We start from the raw sequence: 25,552 nt of genomic DNA on the forward strand, positions 1-25,552 counted from the left end.
ACCCCCCTGTGATCACCTGACCCCTGATGACCCCCCTGTGATCACCTGATCCCTGATGACCCCCCGTGTGATCACCTGACCCCTGATGACCCCCTGTGATCACCTGACCCCTAATGACCCCCCCATGATCACCTGACCCCTGATGACCCCCCTGTGATCACCTGACCCCTACTGACCCCCCTGTGATCACCTGACCCCTGAAGAAAATTCCCTGATCCTTTTCCAAAAATGGACCATGTTTACAGCTGCTTGGGGGCCCTATCAACAACTAATGACACTGCTTGTGCATCTGCTAAATAGAAGCGCATCTCTGTGCATGTCAGGAAAACACAGGATTTTGTTGGCGTTCCTGACACAAGTAGAACTTAGCCTTAAGTAACACTTACAGGCAGGGCTGGGACAAGGGGTGGGCAGAAGGGGAGGCTGCCCTTGGCGCAGCGTGTATTGTAGTTATGGGGGCGCCACAAATTCTTCCTACTATAAGGCTGACGGGAGTAGTGACAATGGCATCACTACTTCTGTCAGCCCAGTGCTGGAAGCAGCAAGGAGAGGTGGAAAGAGCCGGGAGGAGGTGCGGGCTGTGCTCTCTCTCCCCCTCTTCCTCCTCCCCTTGGGGGGCACTGCAAGCTCCTTCTACTATAAGGCTGACAGGAGTAGTGACAGCGGCATCACTACTTCTGTCAGCCCAGTGCTGGAAGTGGCAAGGAGAGGTGGAAAGAGCTGGGAAGAGGTGCAGGCTGTGCTCTCTCTTCCCCCTCCTCCTCCTCTTGGGGGGCACTGCAAGTTCCTTCTACTATAAGGCTGACAGGAGTAGTGACAGCGGCATCACTACTTCTGTCAGCCCAGCGCTGGAAGTGGCAAGGAAAGGTGGAGAGAGTCGGGAAGGGGTGCCGGGTGTGCTCTCTCTCCCCTTTCTCTCTATAAGCTCACACGTACTGGGGGGGTGCAATTTGCCATCTTTGCCCTGGGCACTGGATAATCTTGTCTCGGCACTGCTTAGAGGACTTGCCCCTCCCCCAGCCTGTGATTGGATGGTAAGAGAAGTGGACTGCTGAGCTCATCTTACTCTGCTCTCTCCTCCAATCAGCATGCTTTATGTCAGCACATGAACCTCTCCCAGCCTGAGCTCTGCTGTACCGGGGATGTAAGAGGCTGGCACTGGGTCACATTCAGATACTAAAGCTGCCCTGGGTTCATAAAATACAAATATGGGCCGGTTCACACCACGCCCGCATCTGAATCGCACAGGAACGTGCCGTGCAACTCGAATCGTGTGCAAAACGCACTACATCTGCGCTCTGCGGTGGGAGGCAATGAAAAATTAACAACACCCCAAATTCAGGTCGCAAAACGCAGTGCATTTGCCCTAATTTGCCCGCACTGGATCTCATTTTATATCTGGTCGGAGTTCAGCTTTAATTAACATGGAAAATATTCCTCGCCGATCCCCGGAGGCAGACAGATGTTTTCTGGATCGACAATCTCCAGTGTTATAAACAGCAATAAAAAAATTCCAATGACAAAACTTTATCGTTCTGGACAAAACCACAAATCCACCCAGACCGAGCGTCCTAATCCTAGAGAGAGTCTTAAAGGGGAAGCGCGGCCACCAAACCTTTCATTTAGCCCCCGTTCACACCGGGTGCGATTTGTCATGGGTTCGGACAGTTCCAAATCGCACGACAAGTGCCCCCCCCTCCATTGTCAGGAATTGAACTGTTCCAATAGCTGCGGCTCAACTTTGAAATAAAAGGATCCTGCTCTACTTTTTGCCGGTTTCATTGCGACTTCCATAGACTTCTGTTGTATGAAGTCGGCAGTGCAGATCGCAGTGATGAGGTGCGGCTTTGAACCGGTCTGAACGGGGCCCTTAAAGCATTCATCATTAGCCCCCAGAATAGAGAAATTCACTCTGTGCAACTAATACAATCCCAGATATTACCTTGTAAAAGTGGCGGTGACATCATCACTGTGCTGTACATAGCCTGGGCGGAAAGCAGAGGGAGGGGCCCTGAAAACTCCACCCACTACAGAAAACTACAGCAGAAGGCGGAGACATGACTAACCCTCCTGCACAAGGAGATAAAGCAGATCTGTGGGAGGGGCCCAACAAGCTCCACCCACTACAGAAAACTACAGCAGGGGGCGGAGACAAGACTAACCCTCCTGCACAAGGAGATAGAGCAGAGCTGTGGGAGGGGCCCAACAAGCTTCACCCACTACAGAAAACTACAGCAGGGGGCGGAGACAAGACTAATCCTCCTGCACAAGTAGATAGAGCAGAGCTGTGGGAGGGGCCCAACAAGCTCCACCCACTACTGAAAACTACAGGAGCGGGCGGAGACAAGACCAGTCCCCCTGCACAAGGAGAGAGAGCAGAGATGTGGGAGGGACTCTGTAGACTCCACCCACTACAGAAAACTACAGGAGGGGCGGAAACAAGACCAGTCACCCTGCATAAAAGGAGAGAGCAGAGATGTGGGAGGGGCCCAACAAGCTCCACCCACAACCCCAAACTACACCAGGGGGCGGAGACAAGGCTAATCTTCCTGCACAAAAGGAGGGAGCAGAGCTGTGGGAGGGGCCCAACAAGCTCCACCCACTACAGAAAAGTACAGGAGGGGGCGGAGACAAGACCAGTCCCCCTGCACTGGGAGAGAGAGCAGAGATGTGGGAGGGGCCCTGTAGACTCCACCCACTACAGAAAACTACAGGAGGGGGCGGAAACAAGACCAGTCCTCCTGAAGAGCTGTGGGAGGGGCCTAACAGGCTCCACCCACTACGAAAAACGACAGGAGGGGGCGGAGGCAGGACTAGTCACTCTGCATAAGTAGATAGAGTAGAGCTGTGGGAAGGGCCCAGCAGGCTCCACCCACTATAGAAAACTATAGGAGAGGGTGGAGACAAGACCAGTCCCCCTGCACGAAGAAGGGGCAGCAGTGAGCGGTCTTTATTACAGGAAGTCTCACAAATACACAAAGTACACTGATAAAGTTCTATATTTTATTATTGGTCACGTGACAATATTAGGTGCTTATATGTTAATGTCTCGTCATTTCTTTGGTTGTTTTTTGTTTTTTGTTTGTTTTATTTTAACCATAAAAAAGTTCAGTAAATATTTACAATCCCAGAAAATGTCATTCCAGCTACATATCATGTGGTCACATGACCCCTTCTGGGTAAATGGCCCCTCCCACCTCCTGCGTCAGCCTTCATATTGTCTTTCAGGCTCGGCCCCTCCCGTTGAACACTTTGTGCTCGGGTTTGGCCCGGTGGAACCACTCGGACCAAGATCCGTCATAGACGGCCGTGTCTTCCTTGCCCAGGACGAAGGCGGCTAGCGCCAGGTGACAGGCGGTCACCCCTCGCCGACACGTGGCTGCCAGCGGCTTCTTCAGGTCCACTCCCTTCTCCTCGAACAGGCGGCGGATCTCGTGAGGTGGCTTCTGTAACCCTTCCGGTGTCAGGAAGCTGGCGAAGGGGAGATTCACCGAGCCGGGGATGTGTCCGGGTTCAATCCCTGAAATACAGAAGAGACAGGAATAAATGAATGAATGACTTTTCCTGGGGGGTGGGGCTAGAGCAGAGCTGGTTTTGATGGCCTATGTTGGGGTCCCGTATACTGTGCTGTAATGGAGCCACACTTCAAAGTAGCTTAAAACCAACTGTGTTGTTCCAGATTACTTACGCATTTCACCCCTTCACTGTAGCCCTATGATTAAGAGCCAGTAGGGGACGAAACACGTCAACCAGGGGTGCAGGGTGGAGTGTCCTCTATTGTATTGGAACAAAAAAGTTGGTATTAAGCTTCTCATATGATGTGAAGGGCCCTATAATATAAACAGTCTGAGCTGACCATGGACAGGGAGCAGGATTACGCCCACATGGCCTGTGTTGGGGCCCCGTATACTGTGCTGTAATGGGGGGGCCACACACTGCTATTTCCAAGAAGCTTAAAACCAACTTTATTAATCCCGCTGACTGACGTGTTTCACCACCTCACCATAGCCCTATGATTAAGCCCCCATTAGGGGACGAAACGCATCGACCAGAGGTGCAAAGTGGAGTGTCCTCTATTCTATTGGAATAATAAAGTTGGTTTTAGGCTTCTCAGAAGTAGCGGTGTGTGGCTCTGTGACATTGCGCTGACCTGGGTAAGGAGGAGGAGCCGATCCCGAAGACATGAGCACCCGCAGCTGTGGCAGTTACAGAGGATGGGGTAGGAGCGGCACTGAGGTCAAGGTGAATCCTGCTCTGGCACATGGGGTATCTGGCATGATCTCAAACACCACCCTAAGGCACCCCCTCAAGGGCTGGGACTAAGGGGGGCAGAAGGGGCAGGAGCCCCCCAGGAGAAGCAATTGAATGTGGGGGCAGTTTGGCATCTTTGGGCACGGGATGGTCTTGTCCCGGAACTGCCTCCACCAATTATAAAGATGGCGCCTGGCCATACCAGTGGTCCAGACAGCTGATGCATTTCGCCTTCACGGGAGATAACAAAAAGTGATCTTCACCCAACCTGACTATAGAATACACTTCCTAGTGTTCCCCAAGGGCCGCAGCCTCGTCCTACTCACCCCAAGGGGAGGGCCAATCACTACAAGAACAGAGAAATGTTCCCTCCTACAGCCAAAAACACTGACCAATCCCACCCCTGATCCATCCACTGATCACATCTGAAGGTGATTCTAATATTCCAGAATCAGCTTCATCTGCACATCACAGGAGTTGTATCCGAGCCGTCCGCCGGGGGCAGTGCAGGCGCCGCGCGTCCATCACATTCATCTCCGAAAATAGAACAAGAATGTGAAATATTCACTGCCTGGAGGTGGAGCCCCTGAGAACGTCAGCTCCGCCCCCTCGACATAAATCACCCTCACCAAAAAAAAAAAAACAGATACCGAGAATTACACCCGACATACAGGAGAAGAGAAGTAGTACTGTGCAGAGTCCATACATACAGAATAAGAACAGATACCGAGAATTACACCCGACATACAGGAGAAGAGAAGTAGTACTGTGCAGAGTCCATACATACAGAATAAGAACAGATACCGAGAATTACACCCGACATACAGGAGAAGAGAAGTAGTACTGTGCAGAGTCCATACATACAGAATAAGAACAGATACCGAGAATTACACCCGACATACAGGACAAGAGAAGTAGTACTGTGCAGAGTCCATACATACAGAATAAGAACAGATACCGAGAATTACACCCGACATACAGGACAAGAGAAGTAGTACTGTGCAGAGGGTGTGGCTGCTTGTGGAGCAGCTGAAGTCTGTGTGGTGCTGAGCTCCTCTGATGTCTGGTACAAGCCCAGGGTTGGGCTCCCCTGGGCGGGGATCTCTCTCAGGAGAGTCCCAGGCTTTCCGGCCTACACAAGGACTGTCAGGTGAAGCTGTGGTTGGTGGTAAAGCAGGAGGACAGAGCTCTGGGAATGGGAAGCAATCTGCAGAGACTGTAAGTAGACGTGGAAATGTTTGTATGAAAAGTACCAATAATACTGATAAGAGGAAGTCTGGAGATGTTATTCAGCAAAAGAGTTCTCAGTCCAGCCAGCCATTGCAGGCCCAGCAAGCCCAGCACAGTGCAGCTCAGTCTGTTCAGAGACATGTTATTATCGCTCAGCACAGTCCAAACACTGGAAGTGCAACTCAAAGAACCCCTCAGAGTGGGGCTCATTCAGTCCAGCAACTTACTAATACCACCCAGTACAGTCCAAGTTCTGGAAGCGTGATCCAATCCAGCCAACCATTGCAAGCCCAGCACAGTGCAGCTCAGTCTGTTCAGAGACATGTTATTGCTCAGCACAGTCCAGACTCTGGAAGTGCAACTCAATCCAGCCAGTCATTACAGTCAATGCAAACCCCGCAGAGTGGGGCTCATTCAGTCCAGCAACTTACTAATACCACCCAGTACAGTCCAAGTTCTGGAAGCGTGATCCAATCCAGCCAGCCATTACAACCACAGCAAGCTCAGCAGAGTGCAGCTCATAGAGCTCAGAGTGGAGCAGAGACATCGGCTTCTCCCAGTACTCCTCGCTAAGGATGAGCTCCGGCGTGTTCGCATGGCGCACGTGCCGAGCCCGCCAGGAAGTCGGCACGGCGCAGCGCTAATCACAGGCAGGGAGACATTTCCCGATCTCTGCAGCCGCACATCGGGAAATGTCTCACTGCTTGTGATTAGCGCTGCGCCGTGCCGACTTCCTGGCGGGCTCGGCACGTGCGCCATGCGAACACGCCGGAGCTCATCCCTACTCCTCGCAAATACACCAGAACTTCCTTAGAACAGAAAACCATTAAAGAGAACTTACAACAGTGTGTAATGGTGGGCAGCGGCCAGGGACGTTCATCGCGCTCTAAGCTGCAGCAGAATAAAGAGGAGGGTGGTAATAATTTTCCACAATCTGCCCCAGTGAAACCATCTACACCCAGCAGAGACCCTCAGACCAGCACTGGTAATGGGAAGGTGGATCAGGATTTCAAGCGTCCTGCAGCCGCGAAGCAGAAAGTGTTAAAGTCTGAACCTGCGCTGCACCTGGCTGACAAGATTCTTTTCCTTGTAAAAAGAATGGAGTCCCTGAGAAAAAACAAGACTAGGATCCAGAAGCAGATTGAATGTGTTTATAGACTTAAAGCTGCCAACCCCAAGAAGGAAATTTTATATGACAGCAAACTGAACTCCCTGGGCATTGAACTGGCCGGCGTGTCAAAGGACATTGATGCTGTTCTGGAAGAACTGGGACCAGTGGCGGAGGTGTACCACAATCGTGATCGATTTGAGGCGGGATTGAGTGGAAGGATTGAGTCTTCTACAGAGTCAGACTCTGGGGATCCGGTCCAACGCACGCAGCCACCACATGTGTCTCCTGAAGGGAAGACTGTGCAGCCTCTGGAGGACAGTGAGGTTGGAGCAGATCCTCCTGCTGGACTTCCAGCTCTGGAGGGTGGTGGGAACATCAGTATAACCCAGCAGACATTTACAGTACAGGAGACTCAGAGGAGTGACATGGTGGACTCCCAGCACATGGATTGTGAGAACAGTGCTGCTGCCACTAGTACACCTGGTGGGAGCCATGCTGGGGGGACTGGTGTTCATGGTGGGAGCCATGCTGGGGTGACTGGTGTTCATGGTGGGAGCCATGCTGGGGTGACTGGCGTTCATGGTGGGAGCCATGCTGGGGGGACTGGTGTTCATGGGGGGAGTAACACTGGGGTGACTGGTAATGATGCTGCTAGTGATGATGTCACTAATATTGATGTGGTGAATGATTCTGATGTTATCAATGCTGGTATATCTGAATGGGGTCATCAGCAGTCTGAGGGCTCTGAGAATGTAACGATGGAGGAGTCCGTTCAGAATAACCCTCAGGACTTCCCCCCTTTGGTGGATCCACCACCTGCTCTACAAGGGAATGCTGGTCCATCTGGTCATGTCCCTCCTCGGAATGCCTGGAGCCGTGGAGCCCCTTCTTTTTCCACCAGTAACAGTTATACTGGTCAGGCCTTTAAGAGAAGGAATGTGGTCAGATTGAAGCATAGGGGTTCCAGAGAGGAGCTCCCTGATAGGAGGTTTGTAGTAAGGGAGTTGCTGTGTCATCAGATGGGGTTTGCTCCTGCAGACATACTGGCAGTCATCAATCTCCCTGACAGACAAGGTTATGATGTCAGCTTTAAGCTCATGTCTGACTTAGACAGGTTCTGGGCCAGTTTCAGTGGTTTGCGGGACAAAGAGGGTTGGAGGAATTTCATCTTTATTCCCATCTCCAAACCTGACACAGCAAATGTTACCATCATGTTCTGGAATGAGTCTGTGCCCCCCCAGGATGTTGTCATTTGGCTCAGAAGACATTGTGAAATGGTTTCTGAGTTGACAAAAACTAAAGACAGTGATGGGATCTGGACGGGTGGTTGGAGGGTTCTTGTTAAGTTGAGGCAAAGTAACAATGTTACCCATCACCTACCAAACTCTTTTTTCATTGGGCGGGAGAGAGGAGTTTGCTTCTATGCAGGTCAGCCCAGGTTATGTTATAAATGTGGTAAATCTGGCCATGTGGCGAATGTTTGTACGATCCTGAAGTGTAATCTTTGTGGGGAGGTTGGCCACATCAGTTCTACCTGTGAGAAGGTTAAGTGCAATCTATGTGGTGGGCTTGGCCATTTCCATAGGGATTGCCCGGAGGCCTTCCATAATAAGGATGGGGAATCTGCAGACAATGAATTGTTGGCTGCAGCAGAACAACTAGAGGAGGAAGCCTTAATGAATGGGGCTGTATTGACTAGGGAGGAGGTGGTCCCGGAGGTCCAGGAGACTACTCCTGGGCGGACGGACAGTGTTCAGCAGGCTGAGGAGCAGCCGGCCCCACATTCCTCTTCTGTTCCAGTTCCTGTCTCTGTGAAGATCACTGGTCAGAAGAGGAGGAATAGGAAAAAAGATAAATCTACCCGTAAACCCGAAACTGACTGGACATTAGTGCAGAAGCCAGCTAAAAAAGTGAAAGGGGCACCAGAAGTGGGTACGGCAGTTTCCACCAATAGGTATGAAGCCTTATCAGATTCGGATGCTGACTCCTATTCTCTGGGGGCCCAGGAACTGGAGCAGGAATTAAAAAGAGTGGAAAAGGAGTATGTGATTGGTTCAGAGGATGACCCGCCCACTAAAAGGCGTCCGCCCCCTGATCCTGGATCCGCAGAATCTGATATGGAAACTGGTAGTCAGCAGAGTGACTCCGATTCTGACTTATAATGGAATGTTGGAGAAGTATAGATTTATGGAAAGGAGTCTTATTGTCACATTTATTACTATTGATGCTCTTTAACTGCTAAGTTTTTGACCTAAACAACATGTCAGTAATTGTTGTATTTATGTTCTTTTCAGTCAGTTAGTTTGTTATTATGTATCTTGTTTGTTTTTTACAAATAAAAATCTCCATACATACAGAATAAGAACAGATACCGAGATCTACACCCGACATACAGGACAAGAGAAGTAGTACTGTGCAGAGTCCATACATACAGAATAAGAACAGATACCGAGAATTACACCCGACATACAGGACAAGAGAAGTGGCAGACCCCCACTAGCACTGTGCCAGGGTTGTGGGCAGGAGGCTTTTGTCCTCAATATGGGAAGAAGATGCTCTACAAGGTAGAGGCCCCCATGGTAAGGCATCCCTCCCCCATGTTGAGGGTATGTGGTCTGGTATTAATATTCTGGGGACCTCACATGTTTTTTGCATAAATTGCCCCCTTAAAGTCCACACCAGACATGGGGATGGTGCAGGTGCAGCACTTTCTATATATATCACCTCTTCACACGCAGGATTAGGACCCCTCCCGGGCATGTTACAGGAATTAGACATTTTTATGTTCTACTTTAAGCATTTAAAAAATCATTCCTCCTGGCTGAATATAAAGAAAACATTTTGTGCATTCTACTATGTTCCTCAGGACAGCGAGTTCCCGGGTCTGTACACCCGCTGTGCCCATTATGAGGGGTTCCCACCATCCCTGTGCTGAGTTCCCGGGTCTGTACACCCGCTGTGCCCATTCTGAGGGGTTCCCACCATCCCTGTGCTGAGTTCCCGGGTCTGTACACCCGCTGTGCCCATTATGAGGGGTTTTCACCATCCCTGTGCTGAGTTCCCGGGTCTGTACACCCGCTGTGCCCATTATGAGGAGTTCCCACCATCCCTGTGCTGAGTTCCCGGGTCTGTACACCCGCTGTGCCCATTATGAGGGGTTCCCACCATCCCTGTGCTGAGTTCCCGTGTCTGTACACCCGCTGTGCCCATTATGAGGGGTTCCCACCATCCCTGTGCTGAGTTCCCGGGTCTGTACACCCGCTGTGCCCATTCTGAGGGGTTCCCACCATCCCTGTGCTGAGTTCCCGGGTCTGTACACCCGCTGTGCCCATTATGAGGGGTTCTCACCATCCCTGTGCTGAGTTCCCGGGTCTGTACACCCGCTGTGCCCATTATGAGGGGTTCCCACCATCCCTGTACTGAGTTCCCGGGTCTGTACACCCGCTGTGCCCATTATGAGGGGTTCTCACCATCCCTGTGCTGAGTTCCCGGGTCTGTACACCCGCTGTGCCCATTATGAGGGGTTCCCACCATCCCTGTGCTGAGTTCCCGGGTCTGTACACCCGCTGTGCCCATTATGAGGGGTTCCCATCATCCCTGTGCTGAGTTCCCGGGTCTGTACACCCGCTGTGCCCATTATGAGGGGTTCCCACCATCCCTGTGCTGAGTTCCCGGGTCTGTACACCCGCTGTGCCCATTATGAGGGGTTCTCACCATCCCTGTGCTGAGTTCCCGGGTCTGTACACCCGCTGTGCCCATTATGAGGGGTTCTCACCATCCCTGTGCTGAGTTCCCGGGTCTGTACACCCACTGTGCCCATTATGAGGGGTTCCCACCATCCCTGTGCTGAGTTCCCGGGTCTGTACACCCGCTGTGCCCATTATGAGGGGTTCCCACCATCCCTGTGCTGAGTTCCCGGGTCTGTACACCCGCTGTGCCCATTATGAGGGGTTCCCATCATCCCTGTGCTGAGTTCCCGGGTCTGTACACCCGCTGTGCCCATTATGAGGGGTTCCCACCATCCCTGTGCTGAGTTCCCGGGTCTGTACACCCGCTGTGCCCATTATGAGGGGTTCTCACCATCCCTGTGCTGAGTTCCCGGGTCTGTACACCCGCTGTGCCCATTATGAGGGGTTCCCATCATCCCTGTGCTGAGTTCCCGGGTCTGTACACCCGCTGTGCCCATTATGAGGGGTTCCCACCATCCCTGTGCTGAGTTCCCGGGTCTGTACACCCGCTGTGCCCATTATGAGGGGTTCCCACCATGGGTGACAAGGGCTGAGCGATTTGATTGGCTGTTTCTATTAGGCCTTTGATCTGCTTCTGTCTTTCAGAGTGACAGATAATGACCCCTAGTCTCAACCTCTAGCCGACCAGCCGCCTCAGTTGTACTGCGGCAGAATGGCACAGGCAGGCGAATCGCCGTTATGTTACGTCGGTTCCTAAGGCAGCCACTAGGGGCGCGCCGGCTGGTCACCCCCGGAGCCGATGCGAGTGCCCGGCGGTCTCGATGGCTCCTGCGATCGCTCATAACACGTCAAGAACCAGGATCTCTGTGTGTATATACACAGTTGCCGGTTCTCTGAGGGGAGAAGTGACAGATCGTCTGTTCATACAGAGTATGAACGTCGATCTGTCATCTCCCCTAGTCAGTCCCCTCCCCCCTTCAGTTAGAACACACATTAGGGAACACAATTAACCCCTTGATTGCCCCCCTAGTGTTAACCCCTTCACTGCCAGTGACATTTTTACAGTAATCAGTGCATTTTTATAGCTCTGATCGCTGTATTAATGACAATAGTCCGAAAAATGTGTCAAAATTGTCCGATGTGTCCACCATAATGTTGCAGTCACGATAAAAATCGCAGATCACCGCCATTACTAGTAAAAAAAAAAATAATAATAAATGAAATTATTATTTTTATTATTGCAAAAAGTACAAAATATTGTGTTTTTTTTTTTTTTAAAATTGACGCTCTTTTTTTGTTTATAGCGCAAAAAATAAAAACCGCAGAGATGATCAAATACCACCAAAAGAAATCTCTATCTGTGGGGAAAAAAAGGATGTCAGTTTTGTTTGGGTGCAACGTCGCACGACCGCGCAATTGTCAGTTAGAGCGACGCAGTGCCGAACCGCAAAAAGTGCTCTGGTCAGGAAGGGGGTAAAATCTTCCGGGGCTGAAGGGGTTAAACAGCTGCAGTCATAAAACCGCCCTAATTTACATTCTTGCATAATAACATTAACATTGTCCAGAGTCACTATCTGTCCCCATCGATATGTGGAGTAAATCTGGTTTGGTCAGAATCCCCTTTGTGATGTGTAATTAGAGAAACAGATACAAATGTAACCAAAACAACATTAACATCCTATGATGTGTAAAATGGATTTATCAACTGACTTTTCTGGAATGTTTGTATGTGATACATATAATACAATATATAAAATACATATATATACATATACATACAATATATAAAATACACACACACACATATATATATACATACAGTATCTGACAAAAGTAAGTACACCCCCCAGTCACATTTGTGTAAATCTTTTCTTGTATCTTTTCATGTGACAACACTGAAGAAATGACACTTGTCTACAATGTAAAGTAGTGAGTGTACAGCTTGTATAACAGTGTAAATTTGCTGTCCCCTCAAAATAACTCAACACACAGCCATTAATGTCTAAACCGCTGGCAACAAAAGTCAGTACACCCCTAAGTGAAAATGTCCAAATTGGGCCCAAAGTGTCAATATTTTGTGTGGCCTCCATTATTTTCCAGCACTGCCTTAACCCTCTTGGGCATGGAGGTCACCAGAGCTTCACAGGTTGTCACTGGAGTCCTCTTCCCCTCCCCCATGATGACATCACAGAGCTGGTGGATGTTAGAGACCTTGTGCTCCTCCACCTTCCGTTTGAGGATGTCCTACAGATGATCAATAGGGTTTAGGTCTGGAGACATGCTTGGCCAGTCCATCACCTTTACCCTCAGCTTCTTTAGCAAGGCAGTGGTGGTCTTGGAGGTGTGTTTGGGGTGGTTATCATGTTGGAATACTGCCCTGCGGTCCAGTCTCTGAAGGGAGGGGATCATGCTCTGCTTCAGTATATCACAGTACATGTTGGCATTCATGGTTCCCTCAATGATCTGTAGCCCCCCAGTGCCGGCAGCACTCATGCAGCCCCAGACCATGACACTCCCACCACCATGCTTGACTGTAGACAAGACACACTTGTCTTTGTCCTCCTCACCTGGTTGCCCCCACACACGCTTGTCACCATCTGAACCAAATACGTTTATCTTGGTCTCATCAGACCACAGGACATGGTTCCAGTAATCCATGTCCTTAGTCTGCTTGTCTTCAGCAAACTGTTTGTGGACTTTCTTGTGCATCATCTTTAGAAGAGGCTTCCTTCTGGGATGACAGCCATGCAGACCAATTTGATGCAGTGTACGGCGTATGGTCTGAGCACTGACAGGCTGACCCCCCACCCCTACAACCTCTGCAGCAATGCTGGCAGCACTCATACGTCTATTTCCCAAAGACAACCTCTGGATATGACGCTGATCACGTGACCTCAACTTCTTTGGTGGACCATGGTGAGGCCTGTTCTGAGTGGAACCTGTCCTGTTATACCGCTGTATGGTCTTGGCCACCGTGCTGCAGATCAGTTTCAGGGTCTTGGCAATCTTCTTATAGCCTAGGCCATCTTTATGTAGAGCAACAATTCTTTATTTCAGATCCTCAGAGAGTTCTTTGCCATGAGGTGCCATGTTGTACTTCCTGTGACCAGTATGAGAGAGTGAGAGCGATAACACCAAATTTAACACACCTGCTCCCCATTCACACCTGAGACCTTGTAACACTAACGAGTCACATGACACCGGGGAGGGAAAATGGCTAATTGGACCCAATTTGCAGATTTTCACTTAGGGGTGTACTGACTTTTGTTGCCAGCGGTTTAGACATTAATGGCTGTGTGTTGAGTTATTTTGAGGGGACAGTAAATTTACACTGTTATACAAGCTGTACACTCACTACTTTACATTGTAGACAAGTGTCATTTCTTCAGTGTTGTCACATGAAAAGATAGAAGAAAAGATTTACACAAATGTCACTGAGGGGTGTACTTACTTTTGTGACATACTGTATATATATATATACACACACACACACACTTATACACACACATAAAATATACTACAATTATGAGGGGTTCCCATCATCCCTGTGCTGAGTTCCCGGGTCTGTACACCCGCTGTGCCCTTTATAAAGGGTTCACACCATCCCTGTGCTGAGTTCCCGGGTCTGTACACCCGCTGTGCCCATTATGAGGGGTTCCCACCATCTCTGTGCTGAGTTCCCGGGTCTGTACACCCGCTGTGCCCATTATGAGGGGTTCCCACCATCCCTGTGCTGAGTTCCCGGGTCTGTACACCCGCTGTGCCCATTATGAGGGGTTCTCACCATCCCTGTGCTGAGTTCCCGGGTCTGTACACCCGCTGTGCCCATTATGAGGGGTTCTCACCATCCCTGTGCTGAGTTCCCGGGTCTGTACACCCGCTGTGCCCATTATGAGGGGTTCCCACCATCCCTGTGCTGAGTTCCCGGGTCTGTACACCCGCTGTGCCCATTATGAGGGGTTCTCACCATCCCTGTGCTGAGTTCCCGGGTCTGTACACCCGCTGTGCTCATTATGGGGGGTTCCCACCATCCCTGTGCTGAGTTCCCGGGTCTGTACACCCGCTGTGCCCATTATGAGGGGTTCCCACCATCCCTGTGCTGAGTTCCCGGGTCTGTACACCCGCTGTGCCCATTATGAGGGGTTCTCACCATCCCTGTGCTGAGTTCCCGGGTCTGTACACCCGCTGTGCCCATTATGAGGGGTTCTCACCATCCCTGTGCTGAGTTCCCGGGTCTGTACACCCGCTGTGCCCATTATGAGGGGTTCTCACCATCCCTGTGCTGAGTTCCCGGGTCTGTACACCCGCTGTGCCCTTTATAAAGGGTTCCCACCATCCCTGTGCTGAGTTCTCGGGTCTGTCCCTAGTCTTGAGTAGGGTAAACCTGGAGGTCGGAACTTTGGGTCAACAGGCAGCAAAACCCATTTCCACCATCAGAAGTTCTTTTGATTACCAGCTGTTCCTTAGATTCAGTTCCTTGGGGAATCCTGCATCACATGCCCTCAAGAGGGATTATCCTCTTCCAGAGTCCTCCAGCAGGTTCTAAATCACAAGTCTGATCTGCCCCATGGTGTCCTGTTCTACCGAGAGCTAAATTTCTTGGGTACACCTATCATCTCTCTTGGGTATCCTTTTGAACTAAATATGGGGTGGTTTTGGATTCCCCCTAATTAGAGGGTCCACATTGGTATAGCTATGGTGCCTTCTAAGGCCCCCCCACAGTGAGATCTTCTCTGACTCTCACCTTCTCCTGGTTTTGGCTCCGGGCCCCGGAACCTAGCCTCCCCTCGGGCGTCCACCAGCTGGAACGTTTTGCTGCTCAGGTTCTCCTGAATGTCTTCGAAGGTCTTTAGCAGAGAACGGTCCAGGGTGGCGTTGAACTTCTCAGGCTTCGCCGACACGATTTCCGATGTCACGGCCAGATTGCGCTTCTCCCAGTTCACAAATCCACCATCCAACACCGACACGTTGCTGTGGCTGAAGATGCGGAACATCCACCAAAGTCGGGGGGCGTACAGCATGCCCATGTTATCGCAGTCGTAGATCACCACGTGGCTCTGGTTGTTGATGCCGAGACTGCCAACGTAATTGGCGAACCGCGTCTGGCTGGGCAGCATCATCTCGTAGGGCGACGCCTCGTCCTTGCAATGCTCCATGTCGAAGAATGCAGCGCCCGGGATGTGCTTCCTCGTGAACTCCTTCTTGGCATCCCTCCCGCCCGGCGCATACCACGTGCAGTCCAGCACCTGCAGTGATGGAGCCCTTTTAGTTTTCAGAGCTCCGGAGAGCCACCCAGCAGTGACCATCGCCCGGCTCACCATGGCTGCAACACGGCTGGGGCCACCGAGGCCCCTGCATTTAATATGAGGAGGAGGAACTTGGGGACGGTCCAGGTCCTGCTGTTAATAATTCTTTTGTCACGATAATGAGAATCTAATGATTGTCACCTTTGTGTCACGGAAGATAATCAGCCACCTAACCGGTAAATGGAGTTATTGCCTCATTAGCCGGTCACAGGGGACAATGTTCTGCCAATAATGACGCAGGAGGTGATTAGGAAAGCCGTCTCCGGTCAATGATAATGTTTTGTTCTGTTTTCAAGAGTTGGATGTCTTTAGTTTTTTCAAGACTTGAACCATTTTCCTCCCGTGAATCTGAAGAATTCCACCAAGACAAATACATGGTAAAGAACTAAGCCCATACACAGAGCTTTACAACCTATTCCATAGGCCAGCAACGATGTCCATTGCCGGGACAAGGCCATCTAGAGCCCAAATTGTACCCCCCCCCAAGATGTATGATTATGTGTCAGCAAAAATCCACCCCCCCCAAGATGTATGATTATGTGTCAGCAAAAATCCACCCCCCCCAAGATGTATGATTATGTGTCAGCAAAAATCCATCCCCGATGTATGATTATGTGTCAGCAAAAATCCATCCCCGATGTATGATTATGTGTCAGCAAAAATCCCCCCCCCAAGATGTATGATTATGTGTCAGCAAAAATCCTCCCCCCAAGATGTATGATTATGTGTCAGCAACCCCCCCCCCAAGATGTATGATTATGTGTCAGCAAAAATCCACCCCCCCAAGATGTATGATTATGTGTCAGCAAAAATCCCCCCCCCCAAGATGTATGATTATGTGTCAGCAAAAATCCCCCCCCCAAGATGTATGATTATGTGTCAGCAAAAATCCCCCCCCCAAGATGTATGATTATGTGTCAGCAAAAATCCACCCCCCCAAGATGTATGATTATGTGTCAGCAAAAATCCCCCCCCCCCAAGATGTATGATTATGTGTCAGCAAAAATCCCCCCCAAGATGTATGATTATGTGTCAGCAAAAATCCCCCCCAAGATGTATGATTATGTGTCAGCAAAAATCCACCCCCCCAAGATGTATGATTATGTGTCAGCAAAAATCCCCCCCAAGATGTATGATTATGTGTCAGCAAAAATCTCCCCCCCAAGATGTATGATTATGTGTCAGCAAAAATCCCCCCCCCAAGATGTATGATTATGTGTCAGCAAAAATCTCCCCCCCAAGATGTATGATTATGTGTCAGCAAAATTCTCCCCCCCCAAGATGTATGATTATGTGTCAGCAAAAATCCCCCCCCAAGATGTATGATTATGTGTCAGCAAAAATCCATCCCCGATGTATGATTATGTGTCAGCAAAAATCCCCCCCCAAGATGTATGATTATGTGTCAGCAAAAATCCCCCCCCCCAAGATGTATGATTATGTGTCAGCAAAAATCCCCCCCCAAGATGTATGATTATGTGTCAGCAAAAATCCCCCCCCAAGATGTATGATTATGTGTCAGCAAAAATCCACCCCCCCAAGATGTATGATTATGTGTCAGCAAAAATCCCCCCCCCAAGATGTATGATTATGTGTCATCAAAAATCCCCCCCCCAAGATGTATGATTATGTGTCAGCAAAAATCCTCCCCCCAAGATGTATGATTATGTGTCAGCAACCCCCCCCCAAGATGTATGATTATGTGTCAGCAAAAATCCACCCCCCCAAGATGTATGATTATGTGTCAGCAAAAATCCCCCCCCCAAGATGTATGATTATGTGTCAGCAAAAATCCCCCCCCCCCAAGATGTATGATTATGTGTCAGCAAAAATCCCCCCCCCAAGATGTATGATTATGTGTCAGCAAAAATCCCCCCCCCCAAGATGTATGATTATGTGTCAGCAAAAATCCCCCCCCCCCCAAGATGTATGATTATGTGTCAGCAAAAATCCCCCCCCAAGATGTATGATTTTGTGTCAGCAAAAATCCCCCCCCCCGATGTATGATTATGTGTCAGCAAAAATCCCCCCCCAAGATGTATGATTATGTGTCAGCAAAAATCCACCCCCCCAAGATGTATGATTATGTGTCAGCAAAAATCCCCCCCCAAGATGTATGATTATGTGTCAGCAAAAATCTCCCCCCCAAGATGTATGATTATGTGTCAGCAAAAATCCCCCCCCCAAGATGTATGATTATGTGTCAGCAAAAATCTCCCCCCCCAAGATGTATGATTATGTGTCAGCAAAATTCTCCCCCCCAAGATGTATGATTATGTGACAGCAAAAATCCACCCCCCCAAGATGTATGATTATGTGTCAGCAAAAATCTCCCCCCCCAAGATGTATGATTATGTGTCAGCAAAAATCTCCCCCCCCAAGATGTATGATTATGTGTCAGCAAAATTCTCCCCCCCCCCAAGATGTATGATTATGTGTCAGCAAAAATCCCCCCCCGATGTATGATTATGTGTCAGCAAAAATCCCCCCCCCGATGTATGATTATGTGTCAGCAAAAATCCACCCCCCCAAGATGTATGATTATGTGTCAGGAAAAATCCCCCCCCCAAGTTGTATGATTATGTGTCAGCAAAAATCCCCCCCCCAAGATGTATGATTATGTGTCAGCAACCCCCCCCCAGGTTGTATGATTATGTGTCAGCAAAAATCCACCCCCCCAAGATGTATGATTATGTGTCAGGAAAAATCTCCCCCCCAAGATGTATGGTTATGTGTCAGCAAAAATCCCCCCCCCAAACAGAATCAAGCACTCATATACATGCTTCCCCTAACCCTAAATCCCCCTTCCTCCAGGAACAAACCAACTCTGTGCTAAAATAGCCCCTCCTGGCACAAATCCCCCCCCCCCAGCTCAAATCCTTTCTCCCCATATGCCCCTAGCACAAACCCCCCCCCCCATAAAAAACTACTATCCCTCAAATTTCCCCTCCAAGCACAAATCCTCCCCCCACTCTAAATCCCCCCTACTAGTACAAACATACAAACACCCCCCAATCATCCCTACTAGTATAAATCCCCCCCCCCCCCCATATTACCTTTTCTAGCACAAACCCCTCCGAATCCCGCTACCGATCGAAATTCCACTCCGAGAACAAATCCCCTCCCAGTTCAAATCCTCTCTCTTCCCATATGCCCCAAGCACTAATTCCCCCCCCCCCCAAAAAAAAGAACATCCCCCTTCTAGCACAGTTCCTCTACCCCTCAAATTTCCTCTTACAGCACAAATCCTCCCCCCTTCCTCAGTCTAACCCCCCCAGCTCAAATCCTCTCTCTCCCCATATGCCCCTAGCAAAAATGACCCCCCCTAACAAAAAAAAGTGCCCCTTCTAGCACAAATCCTCTACCCCTTGAATTTTTCTTCAGGGCACAAATCCCCCCCCCCCAGCTCAAATCCTCCCTCTTCCCATATGCCCCCAGCATTAATCCCCCCCCCAAAAAAAAGAACATACCCCCCTCTAGCACAAATCCTCCACCCCTCAAATTTTCCCTCAGAGCACTAATTCCCCCCCCCAAAAAAAAAACTTCCCCTCCTAGCACAAATCCTCTACCCCTTGAATTTCCCCTCTGAGCAAAAATCCGCCCCCCACTCTATATCCCCCCCAGCTCAAGTGCTCTCTCTCCCTATATGTCCCCAGCACAAATCGCCCACCCAGAAAAAAAACTTCCCCCTCCTAGCACAAATCCACTACCCCATGAACTTCCCCTCCAAGCACAAATCCTCTCCCCCCACTCTAAATCTCCCCGTCCTCTCTCTCCCCATATGCACGCAGAATCGCCCCCCAAACAAAAAAACGTCCCCCACCTAGCACAAATCCATTACCCTACAAATTTCCTTTTCCGAACACAAATCCTCTCCCCAGCTCAAATCCTCTCTCTCGCATATGCCCCCAGCACAAATCCCCCCCAAAAGAAAACTTCTCCCATCTAGCACAAATCCACTACCCTTGGAATTCCCCTCTGAGCACAAATCCCCCCACTCTACCCCCCCAGTTCAAATCCTCCTTCTTCCCATATGCCCCCAGCACTAATCCCCCCAAAAAAGAACATACCCACCCCTCTAGCACAAATCTTCCACCCCTCTAATTTTCCCTTTAGAGCACAAATTCCCCCTCCCCCCAAAAAAAACCCTTCCCCCCTAGCACAAATTCACTACCCCTTGAATTTCCCCTCTGAGCAAAAATCCCCCCCCCCACTCTAAATCCCTCCCCAGCTCAAGTGCTCTCTCTCCCCATATGCCCCCAGCACAAATCCCCCCCTAGAAAAAACTTCCCCCTCCTAGCACAAATCCTCTACCCCTCGAATTTCCCCTCCGAGCACAAATCCCCCCCCCACTCTAAATCCCCCATCCTCTCTCTTCCCATATACCCCCAGCACAAATCCCCCCCGAACAAAAAACTTCCCCCTCCTAGCATAAATCCGTTACCCCACAAATTTCCTTCTCCGAACAAAAATGTTCTCCCCTCTCTAAATCCCCCCTTCCCCAGCTCAAATTCTCTCTCTTCCCATATGTCCCCAGCACTCCCCCCCCCAAAAAAAGAACATCCCCCTCCTAGCACAAATCTACCCCTCAAATTTCCTCTATGAGAACAAATCCCTCCCCTCCAGCTCAAATCCACTCTCTCCCCATATGCCCCTAGCACAAATTACCCCCCAACAAAAAAAGTCCCCCTTCTAGCACAAATCCTCTACCCCTCGAAATTTGCCCCCTCCCCCACTCTAACCCCCCAGCTCAAATCCTCTTTCTCCCCATATGCCCCCGGCACTAATCCCCCCCACCAGAAAAAACATCCCCTCCTAACACAAATCCCCTACCCCTCAAATTTCCCCTCCAAGCATGAATCCACTCCCCCCACTCTAAATCCCCTCTCCTAGTACAAACACCCCCCCAATTATCCCTACTACTAAATACCCCCTCCCAAAAAAAAGAAACTAAATCTGAACTCAGCACAAATCCCCCTCCCCCACCATATTACCTTTTCCAGCACAAACCCCTCAAAATCCCCCTACCCCCCATATTTCCTCTCTGAGAACAAATCCCCCCCAGCTCAAATCCTTTCTCTCCCCATATGCTCCCAGCACACATCCCCCCCAAAAAAACTTCCCCTCCTAGCACAAATCCACTACCCCTTGAATTTCCCCTCCGAGCACAAACCCCCCCACTCTAAATCTCCTCATTCTCTCTCTCCCCATATGCCCCCTGCATCCCCCCCAAACAAAAAACGTTCCCTACTTAACACAAATCCATCACCCCACGAATATCCTTTTCCGAACACAAATCCTCTCCCCAGCTCAAATCCTCTCTCCTCATATGCCCACAGCACAAACCCCCCCCCCCCCAAAAAAAGAAACGAAAACTTCCCCCATCTATCACAAATCCACTACCCCAGGAATTCCCCTCTGAGCACAAATCCCCCCCACTCTACCCTCCCCCCAGTTCAAATCCCCCCCCAAGAAAGAAAATGTCCCCTCTTAGCACAAATCTTGTACACCTGAAATTCCCCCCCTCCCAGTCTAAATCCACCCAGCTCAAATCCTCTACCCCTCGAATTTCCCCTCTAAGCACAAATTCTCCCCCCCCACTCTAAAGCATCACATGAATGGATGAGAATGGAGCCTTAAACTGCTTGTATGCCATTATTTGTTATTTTTACCTACAGGTGAGTCTATAATAAGGCCTATAATGAGGCTTAGCTGGAGGTAAAATGAATATCTCCTGTACAGTTTAGGAGATATGATGTGACGTCATCGCGGCTCCGACCACTCTCAGCGCCAGAGCCGCGAACCCGGGAGAAAAGCCGGGGGAAAATGTCAGCTCCCTCGGCGTGGACCGGGATCAGATGCCGAGGCCTCATTCTAAGGTGAGTATTTCTTAATGAGCGAGCATGTGGTGCGGGGCATCACAACGCACAGTAGTTGCAGAATCGCGGGGCATCACAACGCACAGTAGTTGCAGAATCGCGGGGCATCACAACGCACAGTAGTTGCAGAATCGCGGGGCATCACAACGCACAGTAGTTGCAGAATCGCGGGGCATCACAACGCACAGTAGTTGCAGAATCGCGGGGCATCACAACGCACAGTAGTTGCAGAATCGCGGGGCATCACAACGCACAGTAGTTGCAGAATCGCGGGGCACCACAACGCACAGTAGTTGCAGAATCGCAGGGCATCACAACGCACAGTAGTTGCAGAATCGCGGGGCATCACAACGCACAGTAGTTGCAGAATCGCGGGGCACCACAACGCACAGTAGTTGCAGAATCGCGGGGCATCACAACGCACAGTAGTTGCAGAATCGCGGGGCATCACAACGCACAGTAGTTGCAGAATCGCGGGGCATCACAACGCACAGTAGTTGCAGAATCGCGGGGCATCACAACGCACAGTAGTTGCAGAATCGCGGGGCATCACAACGCACAGTAGTTGCAGAATCGCGGGGCATCACAACGCACAGTAGTTGCAGAATCGCGGGGCATCACAACGCACAGTAGTTGCAGAATCGCGGGGCATCACAACGCACAGTAGTTGCAGAATCGTGGGGCATCACAACGCACAGTAGTTGCAGAATCGTGGGGCATCACAACGCACAGTAGTTGCAGAATCGCGGGGCATCACAACGCACAGTAGTTGCAGAATCGCGGGGCATCACAACGCACAGTAGTTGCAGAATCGCGGGGCATCACAACGCACAGTAGTTGCAGAATCGCGGGGCATCACAACGCACAGTAGTTGCAGAATCGCGGGGCATCACAACGCACAGTAGTTGCAGAATCGCGGGGCATCACAACGCACAGTAGTTGCAGAATCGTGGGGCATCACAACGCACAGTAGTTGCAGAATCGCGGGGCACCGGGGTGTGTCGGGCTCTTCTGTACAAAGCACAATGAATGGCCTCACAATGCACCGCACATAGAGCAGACGTGTCGCCATGCGTTGTACCCATGTTGCCTCAACACACGAGTGTGAATGAGCCCCAAATACCCCTCCCCCACCCCCAGACCTGACATCACTGTATACCTCCATATGTCCTGATAGAACATTTCTGATGTCCCAGAAATCCAGAGGGGGAGGGATTATCTGTTGGGTGATGGGAATTCTCCACGCCTGGTGGCACAGGAGGGCATAGGTCAGCAGGTTGGCACAGGGGAGTATTGCCCAATCCATCCATTGTCCTTCTAGAAGTGAGCCGACATCTCCTCCTGGAATCTCCGAGCTCCCGGAATCTCCACATATTCATTATAAGAGACAATGCAGCTCAATCATTAATGTCCGATCACACGTGGGGGAGGGGCTGCTCATTACAAAAGTGCGAGCGGGCAGCAGGTACAGCCACAGTTGCCTCACAGTGGGGGGAAATAACGATCGTCTCCCCTGCAGATGGTGTAAGTTTGCTGACTTACATAGAAATGAAGGGTCTATAGTTTTTATCATAGGTGTATTTTATATGATAGAGACAGAATATCAACCAAAAATCCAGAAAAAAAAAAATCACACAATACAAATGTTATAAATGGAGTTGCAGTTCAGTGAGTAAAATAAGTATTTGATCCCCTTCACAGAACATGACTTAGTAGTTGGTGGAGAAACCCTTGTTGGTGATCACAGAGGTCAGACGTTTCTTGTAGGTGGTGATCAGGTTTGCACACATCTCAGGAGGGATTTTGGTCCACTCTTCTTTACAGATCTTCTCTAAATCCTGAAGGTCTCTAGGCAACTCGAAGTTTCAGCTCCCTCCATACATTTTCTATAGGATTAAGGTCTGGAGACTGGCTAGGCCACTCCATGACCTCAATGTTCTTCTTGAGTCACTCCTTTGTTGCCTTGGCAGTATATTTTGGGTCATTGTCATGCTGGAAGACCCATCCATGACCCATCTTTAGTGTTCTGGCTGAGGGGAGAAGGTTCTGATCCAAGATCTTACAATACATGGCCCCGTCCATTGGCCCCTCAATGCGGCAAAGTCGGCCTGAACCTTTATCAGAGAAACAGCCCCAAAGCATCATGTTTCCACCTCCATGTGTGACTGTAGGGATGGTGTTCTTAGGGTCATAGTCAGCATTGAGTTGAGTTAATGCCAAAGAGCTGAATTTTGGTCTCCTCTGACCACAGAACTTTCCCCCAATCCTTCTCTGAATCATTTAGATGTTCATTGGCCGACTTCAGACGTTCCTCTACATGTGTCTTCCTGAGGAGGGGACCTTGCGGGGGCTGCAGGATTTCAATCCATGGTGGTGTATTGTGTTACCAATGGTTTGTTTGGTGACTGTGGTCCCAACTGCCTTGAGATCCTTCACAAGCTCCTCCCGTGTAGTTCTGGGCAGATCCCTCACTTTTCTCATGACCATCCTCACCCCATGAGGAGAAACCTCGCATGGAGCTCCAGACCGAGGACAATCGATCTTTATTTGCGATTAATCGCTCCAACAGTTGTCTCCTTCTCACCAAGCTTCTTGCTGATGGTCTTGTAGCCCATTCCAGCCTTGTGCAGGTCTACAATCTTCTCCCTGACGTCCTCTGACAGCTCTTTGGTCTTCCCCATGATGGTGAGGATTGGATGGAAGAAAGAGATTCTGTGGACAGGTGTCTTTTATACACATAACGAGTTGTCGTTAGGAGAACCTTCTTACATTGACAGGACTAATCTGTGTACCACATGAGGACCTACTGTAGTGTCTGTGTATACTCCATATATACCCTCCATATATACTATATACACTCTCTATATACTCCATATATACTATATACTCTTTCTATATACTCCATATATACTATATACACTCTCTATATACTCCATATATACCACATGAGCACCTACTGTAGCCAGTCTTTGGGGGGAGAATTGTTGTTGGTTGGTTGGGGATCAAATACTTATTTTACTCCATTTATAACATTTGTATTGTGTGTTTTCTGGATTTTTGGTTGATATTCTGTCTCTATCATATAAAATACACCTCTGATAAAAATTATATATCCTTCATTTCTATGTAAACTTACACAATCTGCAGGGGAGACGATCATTCCCCCCCCCCCTGTACATGTATGTCACCAGCCTTCTTTTGGGTTTAGGGTGCACATGTGCCAACCCATGCTGTGATTGGACACCGCACAAGTTTAGCAGTATAGCGTCTATAGCTGTGTAAATTCCAGTATACCTTATATTACTTCTGGGAAGGCCGTCCACAAGGTTTAGGAGGGTGTCTATGGGAAGGTTTGACCATTCTTCCAGAAGAGCATTTGTGAGGTCAGGCACTGATGTTGGAGGAGAAGGCCTGGCTCACAGTCTCCGCTCTAATTTATCGCAAAGGGGGTTCTATGGGGCTGAGGTCAGGACTCTGTGCAGGCCAGTCAAGTTCCTCCACCCCAAACTCGCTCATCCATGTCTTTATGGACCTTGCTTTGTGCACTGGTCCAAATCATTTGGTGGAGGGGGGATTATGGTGTGGGGGGGGGGGGATTATGGTGCAGGGGGGGAGGGGGGATTATGGTGTGGGGTTGTTTTTCAGGGGTTGGTTTGGCCCCTTAGTTCCAGTGAAGGGAACTCTTAAGGTGTCAGCATACCAAGACATTTTGGACAATTTCATACTCCCAACTTTATGGGAACAGTTTGGGGACGGCCCCTTCCTGTTCCAACATGACTGCCCACCAGTGCACAAAGCAAGGTCCATAAAGACATGAATGAGCGAGTTTGGGGTGGAGGAGCTTGACTGGCCTGCACAGAGTCCTGACCACAACCCTTTGGGATGAATTAGAGCCAGGCCTTCTCCTCCAACATCAGTGCCTGACCTCACAAATGCTCTTCTGGAAGAATGGTCAAACATTCCCATAGACACCCTCCTAAACCTTGTGGACGTCCTTCCCAGAAGAGTTGAAGCTGTTATAGCTGCAAAGGGCGGAGCCAACTCAATATTGAACCCTCCGGACTAAGACTGGGATGTCATTACAGT

General features: G+C 49.9%; 1 protein-coding gene across 1 annotated transcript; it reads right to left on the reverse strand.

Moving 5' to 3' along the window:
• Positions 1 to 2,989: 2,989 nt before the first annotated feature.
• Positions 2,990 to 15,644, reverse strand: LOC141145690 (thiosulfate sulfurtransferase-like). Its single transcript, XM_073632551.1, has 2 exons — positions 15,026 to 15,644; positions 2,990 to 3,520 (listed from the first exon to the last, which is right to left on the reverse strand). The coding sequence occupies exons 1-2, from the start codon at positions 15,600 to 15,602 to the stop codon at positions 3,225 to 3,227; spliced, it is 873 nt and encodes a 290-aa protein (XP_073488652.1). The 5' UTR covers positions 15,603 to 15,644; the 3' UTR covers positions 2,990 to 3,224.
• Positions 15,645 to 25,552: the final 9,908 nt, after the last annotated feature.

The sequence above is a fragment of the Aquarana catesbeiana genome, linkage group LG05 (genome assembly GCF_042186555.1).
Source record: "Aquarana catesbeiana isolate 2022-GZ linkage group LG05, ASM4218655v1, whole genome shotgun sequence".
Taxonomy (NCBI): domain Eukaryota; kingdom Metazoa; phylum Chordata; class Amphibia; order Anura; family Ranidae; genus Aquarana; species Aquarana catesbeiana.

Bases quoted from the DNA above. Each gene is read 5' to 3' on its own strand.
- LOC141145690 (XM_073632551.1), bottom strand. From the start codon at position 15,602: ATGGTGAGCCGGGCGATGGTCACTGCTGGGTGGCTCTCCGGAGCTCTG. The intron at 3,521-15,025 runs GTGAGAGTCAGA...TCTGTATTTCAG, and splicing joins GGAGCCAAAACCAGGAGAAG to GGATTGAACCCGGACACATC.